This window comes from Cherax quadricarinatus, chromosome 34 (genome assembly GCF_038502225.1).
Source record: "Cherax quadricarinatus isolate ZL_2023a chromosome 34, ASM3850222v1, whole genome shotgun sequence".
NCBI classification, from domain to species: domain Eukaryota; kingdom Metazoa; phylum Arthropoda; class Malacostraca; order Decapoda; family Parastacidae; genus Cherax; species Cherax quadricarinatus.
In genome coordinates this window covers 3,284,859-3,301,274 of record NC_091325.1, presented here as the reverse complement: position 1 = coordinate 3,301,274, position 16,416 = coordinate 3,284,859, and the positions used below count along the sequence as shown (strand labels likewise).

Sequence of the window (16,416 nt, the reverse complement as noted above, 5' to 3'; positions counted from 1 at the left end):
TATCATAACAAGATATTATAGCAAGATATTATAGCAAGATATCATAGCAAGATATCATAACAAGATATCATAACAAGATATTATAGCAAGATATTATAGCAAGATATCATAACAAGATATCATAACAAGATATCATAACAAGATATCATAACAAGATATTATAGCAAGATATTATAGCAAGATATCATAACAAGATATTATAACAAGATATCATAACAAGATATTATAATAAGATATCATAACAAGATATCATAACAAGATATTATAGCAAGATATTATAGCAAGATATCATAACAAGATATTATAACAAGATATCATAACAAGATATCATAACAAGATATTATAGCAAGATATTATAGCAAGATATTATAGCAAGATATTATAACAAGATATCATAACAAGATATTATAACAAGATATCATAACAAGATATTATAACAAGATATCATAACAAGATATTATAACAAGATATCATAACAAGATATTATAACAAGATATCATAACAAGATATCATAACAAGATATTATAGGAAGATATCATGGCAAGATATTATAACAAGATATTATAACAAGATATTATAACAAGATATTATAACAAGATATTATAACAAGATATTATAACAAGATATTATAACAAGATATTATAACAAGATATTATAACAAGATATTATAACAAGATATTATAACAAGATATTATAGCAAGATATCATAGCAAGATATCACACAGATTACCAAGCTACAACAAATACAATTTACTTTACCATGAAAAATACAACAATACATAAAATCAATTGGCTATTGTTAACAACAACAACAACAACAGTCACCTGGTAATCTGTTTCCCGAAATACAAAATTCACATAACTAATACAAAATTCACATAACTAATACAAAATTCACATAACTAATACAAAATTCACATAACTAATACAAAATTCACATAACTAACACAAAATTCAGATAACTAATACAAAATTCAGATAACTAATACAAAATTCACATAACTAATACAAAATTCACATAACTAATACAAAATTCACATAACTAACACAAAATTCACATAACTAACACAAAATTCACATAACTAACACAAAATTCACATAACTAACACAAAATTCACATAACTAACACAAAATTCAGATAACTAATACAAAATTCACATAACTAACACAAAATTCACATAACTAACACAAAATTCACATAACTAACACAAAATTCAGATAACTAATACAAAATTCAGATAACTAATACAAAATTCAATATCCAGCAAGAGGTTTCGCCCATGTGACTGAGCGAGACGTTGTGTGATTTCTTTGTATTTCTTGTAAGAACGACAATATCAACACTAGGTTGTACATACACCGTCAGATGTACTCACCTAGTTGTGGTTATAGGGGTCGAGTCACAGCTCCTGGCCACGCCTCTCCACTGGTCGCTACTAGGTCACTCTCCCTGAACCGTGAGCTTTATCATACCTCTGATTAAAGCTATGTATGGATCCTGCCTCCACTACATCGCTTCCCAAACTATTCCACTTACTGACTACTCTGTGGCTGAAGAAATACTTCCTAACATCCCTGTGATTCATCTGTGTCTTCAACTTCCAACTGTGTCCCCTTGTTACTGTGTCCCCTTGTTGCTGTGTCCAATCTTTGGAACATTCTGTCTCTGTCCACCTTGTCTATTCCTCTCAGTATTTTATAAGTCGTTATCATGTCCCCCCTATCTCTCCTGTCCTCCAGTGTCGTCAGGTTGATTTCCCTTAACCTCTCCTCGTAGGACATACCTCTTAGCTCTGGGACTAGTCTTGTTGCAAACCTTTGCACTTTCTCTAGTTTCTTCACGTGCTTGGCTAGGTGTGGGTTCCAAACTGGTGCCGCATACTCCAATATGGGCCTAACGTACACGGTGTACAGGGTTCTGAACGATTCCTTATTAAGATGTCGGAATGCTGTTCTGAGGTTTGTTAGGCGCCCATATGCTGCAGCAGTTATTTGGTTGATGTGCGTTTCAGGAGATGTACCTGGTGTTATACTCACCCCAAGATCCTTTTCCTTGAGTGAAGCTTGTAGTCTCTGACCCCCTAGACTGTACTCCGTCTGCGGTTTTCTTTGCCCTTCTCCAATCTTCATGACTTTGCACTTGGTGGGGTTGAACTCCAGAAGCCAATTGCTGGGCCAGGTCTGTCTAGATCCCTTTGTAGGTCTTCCTGGTCCTCTCCCGATTGAATTCTTCTCATCAGCTTCACATCATCTGCAAACAGGGACACTTCGGAGACTATTCCTTCCGTCATGTTGTTCACAAATACCAGAAACAACACCGATCCTAGGACTGACCCCTGTGGCACCCCGCTCGTTACAGGCGCCCACTCTGTCTCTCAGTGTATATACACTGGGAGTTTGCTGTAATCAGTATTTTAGGTATTAAAGTATTCTTGAGTAGTGGTGAACAGGTGAGTGCAGTCTTAATGGCCATCGTGTAATAGACAGGCTTCAAACCCCCATTAATTGACTAACCATTTAAGACAGACCAGTCATAATAATAATAATAATAATAATAATCATAATAATAATAATAATAATAATAATAATAATAATAATAATAATAATAATTATTACTATTATTATTATTATTATTATTATTATTATTATTATTATTATTATTATTATTATTATTATTATTATTATTGGTATTATTATTATTATTATTATTATTATTATTATTATTATTATTATTATTATTATTATTATTGGTATTATTATTATTATTATTATTATTATTATTATTATTATTATTATTATTATTATTATTATTATTATTATTATTGTCTTTATTTCTACCAGTATATGATACAACTTACACAGACCATAGCTGACTTACTGTATAGAGAGTTCCGTGTTATGTAGAGCATTTCCCACAGCTTAGGTTAATTTTGTCCCCAGGATGCCACCCACACCAGTCACCTAACACCCAGGTACCTACTTACTGCTAGTTGAACAGTGACAACAAGTATCTTAAGGAAACGCATCCTAATGTTTCCACCGGTACCGGGGATCGAACCACGGACCTCTGTGTGTGAACTGAGTGCGCTACAAACCTGACCTACCGGTCCTACTTGGACCATTAATGGTCCAAGTTCAACCGAAACGTTGTTATATGCTTCCGTCTCAAATATATATATATATATATATATATATATATATATATATATATATATATATATATATATATATATATATATATATATATATATATATATATATATATATATATGTCGTGCCGAATAGGCAAAACTTGCGATCTTGGCTTAAATAGCAACGTTCATCTTGCCATATAGGACAAGTGAAAATTTGTGTATGCAATAATTTCGCCAAAATCATTCTGAACATAACGAAAAAAATGTTTCACTGTGTTTGTTTAGTATTAAATTACTGTAAACAAATCTAAAATATATTTAGTTGGGTTAGGCTAAAATAAATTGTTCTTGTTATAATAAGGTTAGGTAAGTTTTCTAAGATTCTTTTGGAGCAAAATTAATTTTTTTACATTAACATTAATGAAAAAAATATATCTTTAAACGTATAAGGGAAATTTTTTAGAAAGGGCTTAATTTTAAATGAGTTCTTGCTAATTGACCAGTTTTACATATTCGGCACGACATATATATATATATATATATATATATATATATATATATATATATATATATATATATATATATATATATATATATATATATATATATATATATATATATTGTATTCTGCAGTCTCACTGTAGGATTTATTCTAGTCAATGATTTATTTTAAATTTATTTTAATTGTTAGTCTGTTGTTTACTATGCATTTATATAGGCCTAGTTGAGCTATAACACGGCCTATCACAAATTAAAGAGAGGAAGAAATATTTGTATTCTTAGAGCAAGAAACTGTGATGATTGATACAGTAGTGTATTTTGCTACTGCATGTGACATACAGTAGTGTATTTTACTACTGAATGTGACATACAGTAGTGTATTTTACTACTGCATGCGACATACAGTAGTGTATTTTACTACTGCATGTGACATACAGTAGTGTATTTTGCTACTGCATGCGACATACAGTAGTGTATTTTGCTACTGCATGCGACATACAGTAGTGTATTTTGCTACTGCATGTGACATACAGTAGTGTATTTTGCTACTGCATGCGACATACAGTAGTGTATTTTGCTACTGCATGTGACATACAGTAGTGTATTTTGCTACTGCATGTGACATACAGTAGTGTATTTTGCTACTGCATGTGACATACAGTAGTGTATTTTGCTACTGCATGTGACATACAGTAGTGTATTTTGCTACTGCATGTGACATACAGTAGTGTATTTTGCTACTGCATGTGACATACAGTGGTGTATTTTGGAACGAGGTAAGAGAAGTCATGACTGACTGCCTTTGTCGTGACGACCTTGTTATGTGACCTGTCCACAGGTTAGTGATCACGTACACACACACACACACACACACACACACACACACTGACGACACTGGAGGACAGACGGGTCAGGGGAGACATGATAACGACATACAAGATACTGCGGGGAATATACAAGGTGGACAGAGATAGGATGTTCCAGAGAGGGGACACAGGGACAAGGGGTCACAACTGGAAGCTGAAGACTCAGACGAATCACAGGGACGTTAGGAAGTATTTCTTCAGTCATAGAGTTGTCAGCAAGTGGAATAGCCTAGCAAGTGAAGTAGTGGAGGCAGGAACCATACATAGTTTTAAGAAGAGGTATGACAAAGCTCAGGAAGCAGAGAGAGAGAGGATCCAGTAGCGTTCAGTGAAGAGGCGGGGCCAGGAGCTGAGTATCGACCCCTGCAACCACAATTAGGTGAGTACAATTAGGTGAGTACACACACACACACTCACACTCACACACACACACACACACACACACACACACACACACACACACACACACACACACACACACACACACACACACACACACACACACACACACACACACACTACAACTGCTGTAACTAATACTATTACTACTACTAGTAGTATTATTACTGTTACTACTAGTGTTATTATTACTACTACTTCTAGTACTAATACTGCTACTACTACTACTACTACTACTACTACTACTACTACTACTACTACTACTACTACTACTACTACTACTACTACTACTACTACTGCTACTACTACTACTACTACTACTACTACTACTACTACTACTACTACTACTACTACTACTACTACTACTACTAGTAGTACTACTACTGCTACTATCAGTATTATACCTAAACACTTATTGGATTAACTATCTGATCTGTTACACAGCTTCAGGAGTGTCTGGGCCAACTACGGCAGCATCTAGACCAGCTTCAGCAGCGTCTGAACCAGCTGCAAGAGCGTGTGTCTGAACCAGCTGCAGCAGTGTCTGAACCAGCTGCAAGAACGTGTGTCTGAACCAGCTGCAGCAGTGTCTGAACCAGCTGCAACAGCGTGTGTCTGAACCAGCTGCAGCAGTGCCTGAACCAGCTGCAAGAGCGTGTGTCTGAACCAGCTGCAGCAGTGTCTGAACCAGCTGCAGCAGTGTCTGAACCAGCTGCAAGAGCGTGTGTCTGAACCAGCTGCAACAGTGTCTGAACCAGCTGCAAGAGCGTGTGTCTGAACCAGCTGCAAGAGCGTGTGTCTGAACCAGCTGCAAGAGCGTGTGTCTGAACCAGCTGCAGCAGTGTCTGAACCAGCTGCAAGAGCGTGTGTCTGAACCAGCTGCAGCAGTGTCTGAACCAGCTGCAAGAGCGTGTGTCTGAACCAGCTGCAGCAGTGTCTGAACCAGCTACAAGAGCGTGTGTCTGAACCAGCTGCAGCAGCGTGTCTGGTGGAGCAGTTCGACCTCAACATTGGTCTTGCAGCATCACTTCGACTCTCCCAGTATCACTGGGATGCTGCTGAGATGAAGAGTGTGTGACATCTCTGAGGCTACGCTCGTCTGAAATATTTCACCAATCCCTGGAACTGACTCTCCATCACCTAAAAGACTTCACCAACCCCTGGAACTGACTCTCCATCACCTAAAAGACTTCACCAACCCCTGGAACTGACTCTCCATCATCTAAAAGACTTCACCAACCCTTGGAACTGACTCTCCATCACCTAAAAGACTTCACCAACCCCTGGAACTGACTCTCCATCACCTAAAAGACTTCACCAACCCCTGGAACTGACTCTCCATCATCTAAAATACTTCACCAACCCCTGGAACTGACTCTCCATCACCTAAAAGACTTCACCAACCACTGGAACTGACTCTCCATCACCTAAAATACTTCACCAACCCCTGGAACTGACTCTCCATCATCTAAAATACTTCACCAACCCCTGGAACCGACTCTCCATCACCTAAAATACTTCACCAACCGCTGGAACTGACTCTCCATCACCTAAAAGACTTCACCAACCCCTGGAACTGACTCTCCATCATCTAAAAGACTTCACCAACCCCTGGAACTGACTCTCCATCACCTAAAAGACTTCACCAACCCCTGGAACTGTCTCTCCGTCATCTAAAATACTTCACCAATCCCTGGAACTGACTCTCCATCACCTAAAAGACTTCACCAACCCCTGGAACTGACTCTCCATCACCTAAAAGACTTCACCAACCCCTGGAACTGACTCTCCATCACCTAAAAGGCTTCACCAACCCCTGGAACTGACTCTCCATCATCTAAAATACTTCACCAATCCCTGGAACTGACTCTCCATCATCTAAAATACTTCACCAATCCCTGGAACTGACTCTCCATCACCTAAAAGACTTCACCAACCCCTGGAACTGACTCTCCATCATCTAAAATACTTCACCAATCCCTGGAACTGACTCTCCATCACCTAAAAGACTTCGCCAACTCCTGGAACTGACTCTCCATCACCTAAAAGACTTCACCAACCCCTGGAACTGACTCTCCATCATCTAAAATACTTCACCAACACAACCTCTAGAACTGACTCTCCATCATCTAAAAGACTTCACCAACCCCTGGAACTGACTCTCCATCATCTAAAAGACTTCGCCAACCCCTGGAACTGACTCTCCATCATCTGAAAGATTTCACCAACCCCTGGAACTGACTCTCCATCATCTAAAAGACTTCACCAACCCCTGGAACTGACTCTCCATCACCTAAAAGACTTCGCCAACCCCTGGAACTGACTCTCCATCACCTAAAAGACTTCGCCAACTCCTGGAATTGACTCTCCATCACCTAAAAGACTTCGCCAACCCCTGGAACTGACTCACCATCACCTAAAAGACTTCGCCAACCCCTGGAACTGACTCTCCATCACCTAAAAGACTTCGCCAACCCCTGGAACTGACTCTCCATCACCTAAAAGACTTCGCCAATCCCTGGAACTGACTCTCCATCACCTGACAGATCTTCAAAACAATGGAGCATCAACCAGAGGCCCTTACAACAGATAAAATCACTGCTTGATGCTACAGTGACTAGTTTTGGATTCTCTTATGTCAGATCACTAACTCCTTCACGTCTGACCAGGGACCTGCCTCGGTCCTCAGGCTCCTGACACAGCTGTCTGACAGGTGTCAGCTGTCAGGCACCAGCAGCCAGGCTACCATCTAGTTACAATCACATCTGCAGGTCAAGATGGGCGGTCGGTCCACAGTCCTCTCGATGATTCTCGTCTTTATGATGCTGGAGATGCTTAAAGGTAAAGTCACTGTTTATAAGATAATTTATCATCCCATGACTCACTGAGTATGATAATTATTCTAATTATTTACGTAAATTACCAAAAAAATAACTTGTGTATTATATGAATTATCAATATTGTCATTATTTATTATTATTATTATTATTATTATTATTATTATTATTATTATTATTATTATTATTATTATTATTATTATTATTATTATTATTATTATTATTATCAGCATTATTCATTATTATTGTTATTGTGTGTGTGCTCACCTGTTTGTGGTTGCATGGGTCGAGTCACAGCTCCTGGCTCCGCCTCTTCACTGGTATAGTTCTGAGTGTTTTAGAAGCAGACTTACTACACATGTCTCTGGAAATACGCAGATATATGATAAATATCACTTTAAACAATCAGAGGCGTATTACCCATCACTTTAAACAATCAGAGGCGTATTACCCATCACTTTAAACAATCAGAGGCGTATTACCTATCACTTTAAACAATCAGAGGCGTATTACCTATCACTTTAAACAATCAGAGGCGTATTACCCATCACTTTAAACAATCAGAGGCGTATTACCTATCACTTTAAACAATCAGAGGCGTATTACCCATCACTTTAAACAATCAGAGGCGTATTACCCATCACTTTAAACAATCAGAGGCGTATTACCCATCACTTTAAACAATCAGAGGCGTATTACCCATCACTTTAAACAATCAGAGGCGTATTACCCATCACTTTAAACGATCAGAGGCGTATTACCTATCACTTTAAACGATCAGAGGCGTATTACCCATCACTTTAAACGATCAGAGGCGTATTACCTATCACTTTAAACAATCAGAGGCGTATTACCCATCACTTTAAACAATCAGAGGCGTATTACCCATCACTTTAAACGATCAGAGGCGTATTACCCATCACTTTAAACAATCAGAGGCGTATTACCCATCACTTTAAACAATCAGAGGCGTATTACCCGTCACTTTAAACGATCAGAGGCGTATTACCTATCGCTTTAAACAATCAGAGGCGTATTACCCATCACTTTAAACAATCAGAGGCGTATTACCCATCACTTTAAACGATCAGAGGCGTATTACCCATCACTTTAAACAAACAGAAATCTGCTAAATATCAATTTAAACACTCAGAAATGTGTCAACCTTAACTACAGACACTCAGAAATACGTTAAACTTAACTACAGATACTCAGAAATGTGTCAGACTTAACTACAGACACTCAGAAATGTGTCAGACTTAACTACAGACACTCAGAAATGTGTTAAACTTAACTACAGACACTCAGAAATATGTTAAACTTAACTACAGACACTCAGAAATATGTTAAACTTAACTACAGATACTCAGAAATGTGTTAAACTTAATTACAGACACTCAGAAATATGTTAAACTTAACTACAGATACTCAGAAATATGTTAAACTTAACTACAGACACTCAGAAATATGTTAAAATTAACTACAGACACTCAGAAATATGTTAAACTTAACTACAGTCACTCAGAAATATGTTAAACTTAACTACAGACACTCAGAAATATGTTAAACTTAACTACAGACACTCAGAAATATGTTAAACTTAACTACAGTCACTCAGAAATATGTTAAACTTAACTACAGACACTCAGAAATATGTTAAACTTAACTACAGACACTTAGAAATATGTTAAACTTAACTACAGACACTCAGAAATATGTTAAACTTAACTACAGTCACTCAGAAATATGTTAAACTTAACTACAGACACTCAGAAATATGTTAAACTTAACTACAGACACTCAGAAATATGTTAAACTTAACTACAGTCACTCAGAAATATGTTAAACTTAACTACAGACACTCAGAAATATGTTAAACTTAACTACAGACACTCAGAAATATGTTAAACTTAACTACAGACACTCATAAATATGTTAAACTTAACTACAGACACTCAGAAATATGTTAAACCTAACTACAGATACTCAGAAATGTGTTAAACTTAACTACAGACACTCAGAAATATGTTAAACTTAACTACAGACACTCAGAAATATGTTAAACTTAACTACAGACACTCAGAAATATGTTAAACTTAACTACAGACACTCAGAAATATGTTAAACTTAACTACAGACACTCATAAATATGTTAAACTTAACTACAGACACTCAGAAATATGTTAAACCTAACTACAGACACTCAGAAATATGTTAAACTTAACTACAGACACTCAGAAATATGTTAAACTTAACTACAGACATTAAGAGATAAATTAAACATGAGATGAAACACTCCTGCATGTCACTCTCATCTTAATTACTAAGATGAATTAAGAAGTAACTCAGGTAATATGCAGAAAAGATGTCGTCATGGAGTGTCAAACTTACTCTCATAATTATTATTATTTTTCACATTTGGATGTAAGTCTTTAGTTAAATATTCAGTAGGTTTAGAGTGGAGAAGGTCTTTGATATTTTCTCTCTCTCTCACTCTCTCTCTCTCTCTTTTTTTTTTTTTTTTTTTTTTTACACAGGGTTTGACAAGGTTAAGGATCCCTAGCTTTATTGACAAGCTATTTACAGGTTAAGGATTCCTAACTTTATTGACAAGCTATTTACAGGTTAAGGATTCCTAACTTTATTGGCAAGCTAAGAGCTGTTACCTACATCAGCTCATTTGAAAGCATTTTTATTGTTGTGAGACATACAAGTAGGGAACAGGATGAAGTTGGAGCCATCTGTGGGCCAGCATTTTCATTTGATCAACTGACTTTATCTCGTTGACATCATTATGCTGTACGAATGTGTTCCATACTCAAGTCATCCTGGATATATATGATCTCAGATGGAGTGATATTCTGGAGAAGGGTACAACCAGAGTGAAGTTGTTGCTTTCTGCCCGTCTTGTGGCATAAAAGCTTGTTTCACGCTGTCCTCGAAGTGGATCCAAGTGTGGTATTTTGACAATATTGGTCTTGTACATAACAGTAAGGCCACCCACATCCCTCCTATGTTGAAGGCTCTGCTGAAATGGCAGATCTATCCAGGATGGGTCCAGGCGAGAGATGAGACGTCTTGTTCTGTTCTCTACTCTGTCAAGCAGTCGCAGATGAGAGGGGGGGGGGGCAAGCAAACCAAGAAAGTGGAGCATACTCAAGGAGTGAGCGTACTTGTGCCTCGTACAGGATCTTGCAACCCCTACTGTCAAGCAGATGCGAGATACGGCGAAGTGCTGTAAGCTTCCTGGCTGCCTTGTTTGCAAGATTTACAACATGGTTCTTCATGGTTAGTTTGGAGTCAAATTTCACCCCAAGGATATCAACTTCTTCTCCAGGTGCCAACATCCTCCCATTCATCCTTACTACTGCACCAGCATTACCATCATGGTACCTAGAGACGATCATCATTTGCGTTTTCTCAGGTGCAAATGTTACTTGCCATCTATTTCCCCAAGCTGATATAGCTCTCAGCTGGTGATTGATGTAGCTTAGAGCAGCTGGCATTTCTTCTCTTGGATAAGTGAATGTCAGTGTACAGTCGTCTGCATATGCATGTGATTCTGGGATGAGATGGAGAAGGTCGTTGAAGTAGACATTCCATAACAATGGACCCAACACGCTTCCTTGTGGAACACTTGCCCCAATAGGATGTCTTGCTGATTCCGTTCCATTGAGAACTACACTTAGAGATCTACCATGAAGGTAATCATTGAGGAGACATAGCGTAGAGCCTGCAATTCCCAGTGCTTGAAGTTTTGCTAAGAGGCCCTGGTGCTACACCCGGTCGAAAGCGCCAGCAATGTCCAGTGCTACCACACAGCTGACTTTTGATTCATCCAGTAACTGGTGCCACATAGTGGAGAGGTTTAACAACAGATCAGCAGCAGAGTAACCTTTCCTGAAGCCATATTGACGATCACAAAGTAGTGAGTGGTAGTCAAAAAACTCTGTCATTTGTTTTGAGATTATTGTCTCAAGGATCTTACCAGTGATTGACAGGAGTGACACTGGTCTGTAGTTGCTGATTTCTGCTCTGCTCTTCTTTTTGTGAACAGGGACTACATTTGCCTCTTTCCATAGAGAGGGCCATTTACACTGTACTAGGCAGTGCTGAAAGATGCGAGTTAGAGGTGCCGCTAGCTGGTCTGCACATCTTCTCAACAATCTTGGGCTCAACTTGTCTGGGCCCACAGCCTTTTCTTGGTCAAGCGATTTAAGAAGGAAATGCACCTCCTCCTGCCTTATTGTCACCACTGACAGTTTTGACACAGTTCTTGCAGCTAGCCAAGGAGGGTCCCTTGCTGGATCAGGAACTTGCATTTTGGTAGCAAAGTGTTCAGCAAAGAGGTCCGCCTTCTCTTGACTAGTAGAGGTGGTCCCAACCTTGTCTGTCCTTGACCAGGGACCACCAGGTTTTGGAGCCTACCCTACCTGATGCTAGGTTTTTTTTAGTGTCCACCTCCCATTTAGCAATGGCCCACTTTTGAACATCACCCATATGCCTACAGGCTTGCGTGTGCAAGTTCCTGTTATAGGTGGTAGGATGTCTCTTATACCTTCGCCATGTTTTGTACTTAGCAGTAGCAGCCTCAATACAACGAAAGCCAAACCAAGGCTGATCTGTAGGCTTCGTCACATATTGCCGGTGAGGAATGTGTTCTTGTTGTAGATTAAGGATATGTCCAGTGAAGGCTTTCACTTGGTTGTTAACATCCCCTTGGAGAAGAGCATTCCAATCGATGGTGGCGAGCTCAGAGCAAAGGGCTGGCCAATTACCTCTTTCCCATAGCCAGGTTGTGCGTGTGGACTCCTCACCTCGTTCTGTTGGGATCTTAAGTGTCGTAAAAACAGCCTTGTGGTCAGACGATCCAACGTAGCCGAGGGGTTGACAAGTGACTATGCCTTCTGCCAGATCACTCACTACTGGATCAAGGGAGGAGCCAGAGATATGAGTAGGGAAATCAACAAAGTTTCTCACGTCAAACACTGCAAGAAGGTCATCAAAGTCCCTCTGTATAAGGTGCTGGTTGAGGTCACCAACAATTATAATATGTTGACAGTTGTGTTGTAGCAGAAGGGAGTCAATATTTTCCATTAGGAAGTTGATGGGATCTGCATGTTGCCACTGAGGTCTGTACATTGCACATGCTAGTACAGAGGTACTAGTGTTTATACAGAGCTTGAAGAACATCATTTCAAGATGTGCAGGGGTGGCAACGTCAGTGTGCTGGGCATGAACACTTTTAGAGAAGCACACAGCAACACATCCTCCTTGCCCTTGCCTGTCTCTTCTCATCTATGAGGTGTAGCCAGCAATTCATGCAAAATTTTCTGGAGTCCTGTCATCCAAAAATGTTTCAACAACAGCTATCATGTCGGGACGTCGAGTGTTCACAAAACTATGTGTGAGCTCTCCAACATTAGTAATGAAACCTCTAATGTTGGCCGACAGGATGCTGATAGACTGGCTCCTCATGATGAAGTGGTCAGCTTGAGGTGGTGGGTGTGTAGGGAATGTAAGGTGCCTGCCCTTGAGAGAGGTAGGGTACTGAGGCAGCTGCAGGGATGTGGGTCTGTGGTCTTGTATAAGGCACAATCCCACCTGCTGGGCTGGGATAGGAGTAGCTAAGTGGGTGACGTGTGAGAGTGTTCACCAATTCAGAGATCCTGCTGGTTTATTCTGAGAACAGGTCTCTAAACAGGTGGCTCTGTCTGTCAAGCTCCTTTTTCTTCCGACACTGGTCCTCCTGATGTCCTTTCTTGTAGCAGTAATTACACCTGGTATCTCGCAGGCAGTTGTTGGCAGTGTGCCCCTTCCGGTGACAGCGAGAGCACAGCCTAGGTGCCCGGGAGGGTGGACTAGGATTTGTTGCACCTCCTGTGTTTTGCAGATTTGTCCTCAGATTCTGCCGCTGGAACTGTGTTAGTGGAGGGTGAGACGGCTGTAGATGTCTTCCTCCTCCACGTCCTCTTCCACGTCCTCTGCCCCGTCCTCTACCAGTTCTGACAGATGTGTCCCTGCTGTTCGTACTTTGGCGCAGTAGGTGATCAGGTGCAGTGATAGTTCCCTGATCATTAACTGCACCAATCTCTGGTGGAGAAACTCCTGGCTCAGAACTTGCTGATGAAGCACTGCTACCAGATTCTGGAATAGTGTCGGCAGGTGTGCTGACAGGTGTAGGATCAGAGATGGTATGTGCACTGTCAAGTGGACTGGCAGTGGCTGAAGCAGAGATGTCAGGTGTAGGAGAATTAACAGATCCAAGGCTTCCCTCGTTGCTGGGAAGAGGATTTGTTCCCTCTGTGGTGGTCAGAGGAATTGTGTTAAAATTCTCTCTCTCTCTCTCTCTCTCTCTCTCTCTCTCTCTCTCTCTCTCTCTCTCTCTCTCTCTCTCAAAAACACATATCCTCAATTTTTATATCACAAATTTTAGTAATCTGACTAGAAACAATATGTGTACTCACCTAGCTGTGATTGCGGGGGTCGATTCATAGCTCCTGGCCCCGCCTCTTCACTGGTCGCTACTAGGTCACTCTCCCTGAACCATGAGCTTTATCATACCTCTGCTTAAAGCTATGTATGGATCCTGCCTCCACTACATCGCTTCCCAAACTATTCCACTTCTTGACAACTCTGTGACTGAAGAAATACTTCCTAACATCCCTGTGATTCATCTGTGTCTTCAACTTCCAACTGTGTCCCCTTGTTGCTGTGTCCAATCTCTGGAACATTCTGTCTTTGTCCACCTTGTCTATTCCTCTCAGTATTTTATATGTCATTATCATGTCCCCTCTATTTCTCTTGTCTTCCAGTGTCGTCAGGTCGATTTCCCTTAACCTCTCCTCGTAGGACATACCTCTTAGCTCTGGGACTAGTCTTGTTGCAAACCTTTGCACTTTCTCTAGTTTCTTTACGTGCTTGGCTAGGTGTGGGTTCCAAACTGGTGCCGCATACTCCAATATGGGCCTAACATACACGGTGTACAGGGTCCTGAATGATTCCTTATTAAGATGTCGGAATGCTGTTCTGAGGTTTGCTAGGCGCTCATATGCTGCAGCAGTTATTTGGGTGATGTGCGCTTCAGGAGATGTGACTGGTGTTATACTCACTCCAAGATCTTTTTCCTTGAGTGAGGTTTGTAGTCTCTGGCCCCCTAGACTGTACTCCGTCTGCGGTCTTCTTTGCCCTTCCCCAATCTTCATGACTTTGCACTTGGTGGGGTTGAACTCCAGGAGCCAATTGCTGGACCAGGTCTGCAGCCTGTCCAGATCCCTTTGTAGTTCTGCCTGGTCTTCGTCCGAATGAATTTTTCTCATCAACTTCACATTATCTGCAAACAGGGACACTTCGGAATCTATTCCTTCCGTCATGTCGTTCACAAATACCAGAAACAGCACTGGTCCTAGGACTGACCCCTGTGGGACCCCGCTGGTCACAGGTGCCCACTCTGACACCTCGCCACGTACCACGACTCACTGCTTTCTTCCTGACAAGTATTCCCTGATCCATTGCAGTGCCTTCCCTGTTATCCCTGCCTGGTCCAGTTTTTGCACTAATTTATTTATGAAGGATGAGGTTAATCATTATGTGGAACTGTGTCAAACGCCTTCTTACAGTCCAAGAAAATGCAGTCTACCCACCTCTCTTTCTCTTGTCTCACTGCTGTCACCCTGTCATAGAACTCCAATAGGTTTGTGACACAGGATTTCCCGTCCCTAAAACCATGTTGGCTGCTGTTGATGAGATCATTCCTTTCTAGGTGTTCCACCACTCTTCTCATGATAATCTTCTTCATGACTTTGCATACTATACATGTCAGTGACACTGGTCTGTAGTTTAGTGCTTCATGTCTGTCTCATTTTTTAAAGATTGGGACTACATTTGCTGTCTTCCATGCCTCAGGTAATCTCCCTGGTTCGATAGATGTATTGAATATTGTTGTTAGGGGTACACATAGCGCCTCTGCTTCCTCTTTCAGGACCCATGGAGATATGTTATCCGGCCCCATTGCCGGATAACATCTCACTCAGAAGCCTCTTCACTTCTTCCTCGGTTGTGTGTACTGTGTCCAGCACATGGTGGTGTGCCCCACCTCTCCATCTTTCTGGATCCCCTTCTGTCTCCTCTGTGAACACTTCTTTGAATTTCCTGTTGAGTTCCTCACATACTTCACGGTCGTTTCTTGTTGTCTCTCCTCCTAAGCCTGATTACCTGGTCCTTGACTGTTGTTTTCCTCCTGATGTGGCTGTATAACAGCTTCGGGTCAGATTTGGCTTTTGCTGCTATGTCGTTGTCATATTGTCGTTGGGCCTCCCTTCTTACCTGTGCATATTCATTTCTGGCTCTACGACTTCTCTCCTTATTCTCCTGGGTCCTTTGCCTTCTATACTTCTTCCATTCCCTAGCACACTTGGTTTTTTGCCTCCCTGCACCTTTGGGTGAACCATGGGCTCATCCTGGCTTTTTCATTAATCCTGTTACCCTCGGGTACAAACCTCTCCTCAGCCTCCTTGCATATTGTTATTACATATTCCATCATCTCATTTACTAGCTTCCCTGCCAGTTCTCTGTGCCACTGAACCCGGTTCAGGAAGTTCTTCATTCCCGTGTAGTCCCCTTTCTTGTAGTTTGGCTTCATTCGTCCTGGCCTTCCTGCTTCCCCTTCCACTTGTGAAC

The 16,416-nt window shown here is 40.5% G+C and overlaps 1 protein-coding gene across 2 annotated transcripts in view; it reads left to right on the top strand.

The window, feature by feature from the left end:
* Window positions 1–6,485: 6,485 nt before the first annotated feature.
* LOC128693627 (lachesin) overlaps window positions 6,486–16,416 on the top strand; it is a 32,542-nt gene continuing 22,611 nt past the window's right edge. The window contains exon 1 of one of the 2 annotated variants that reach the window (XM_070091123.1): window positions 6,486–7,741. In XM_070091123.1, coding sequence (XP_069947224.1) covers window positions 7,678–7,741 — 64 coding nt within the window. In that variant the 5' untranslated portion in view covers window positions 6,486–7,677. The remainder of the gene's footprint in view (window positions 7,742–16,416) is intronic. The other variant, XM_070091124.1, reaches the window with a different exon arrangement.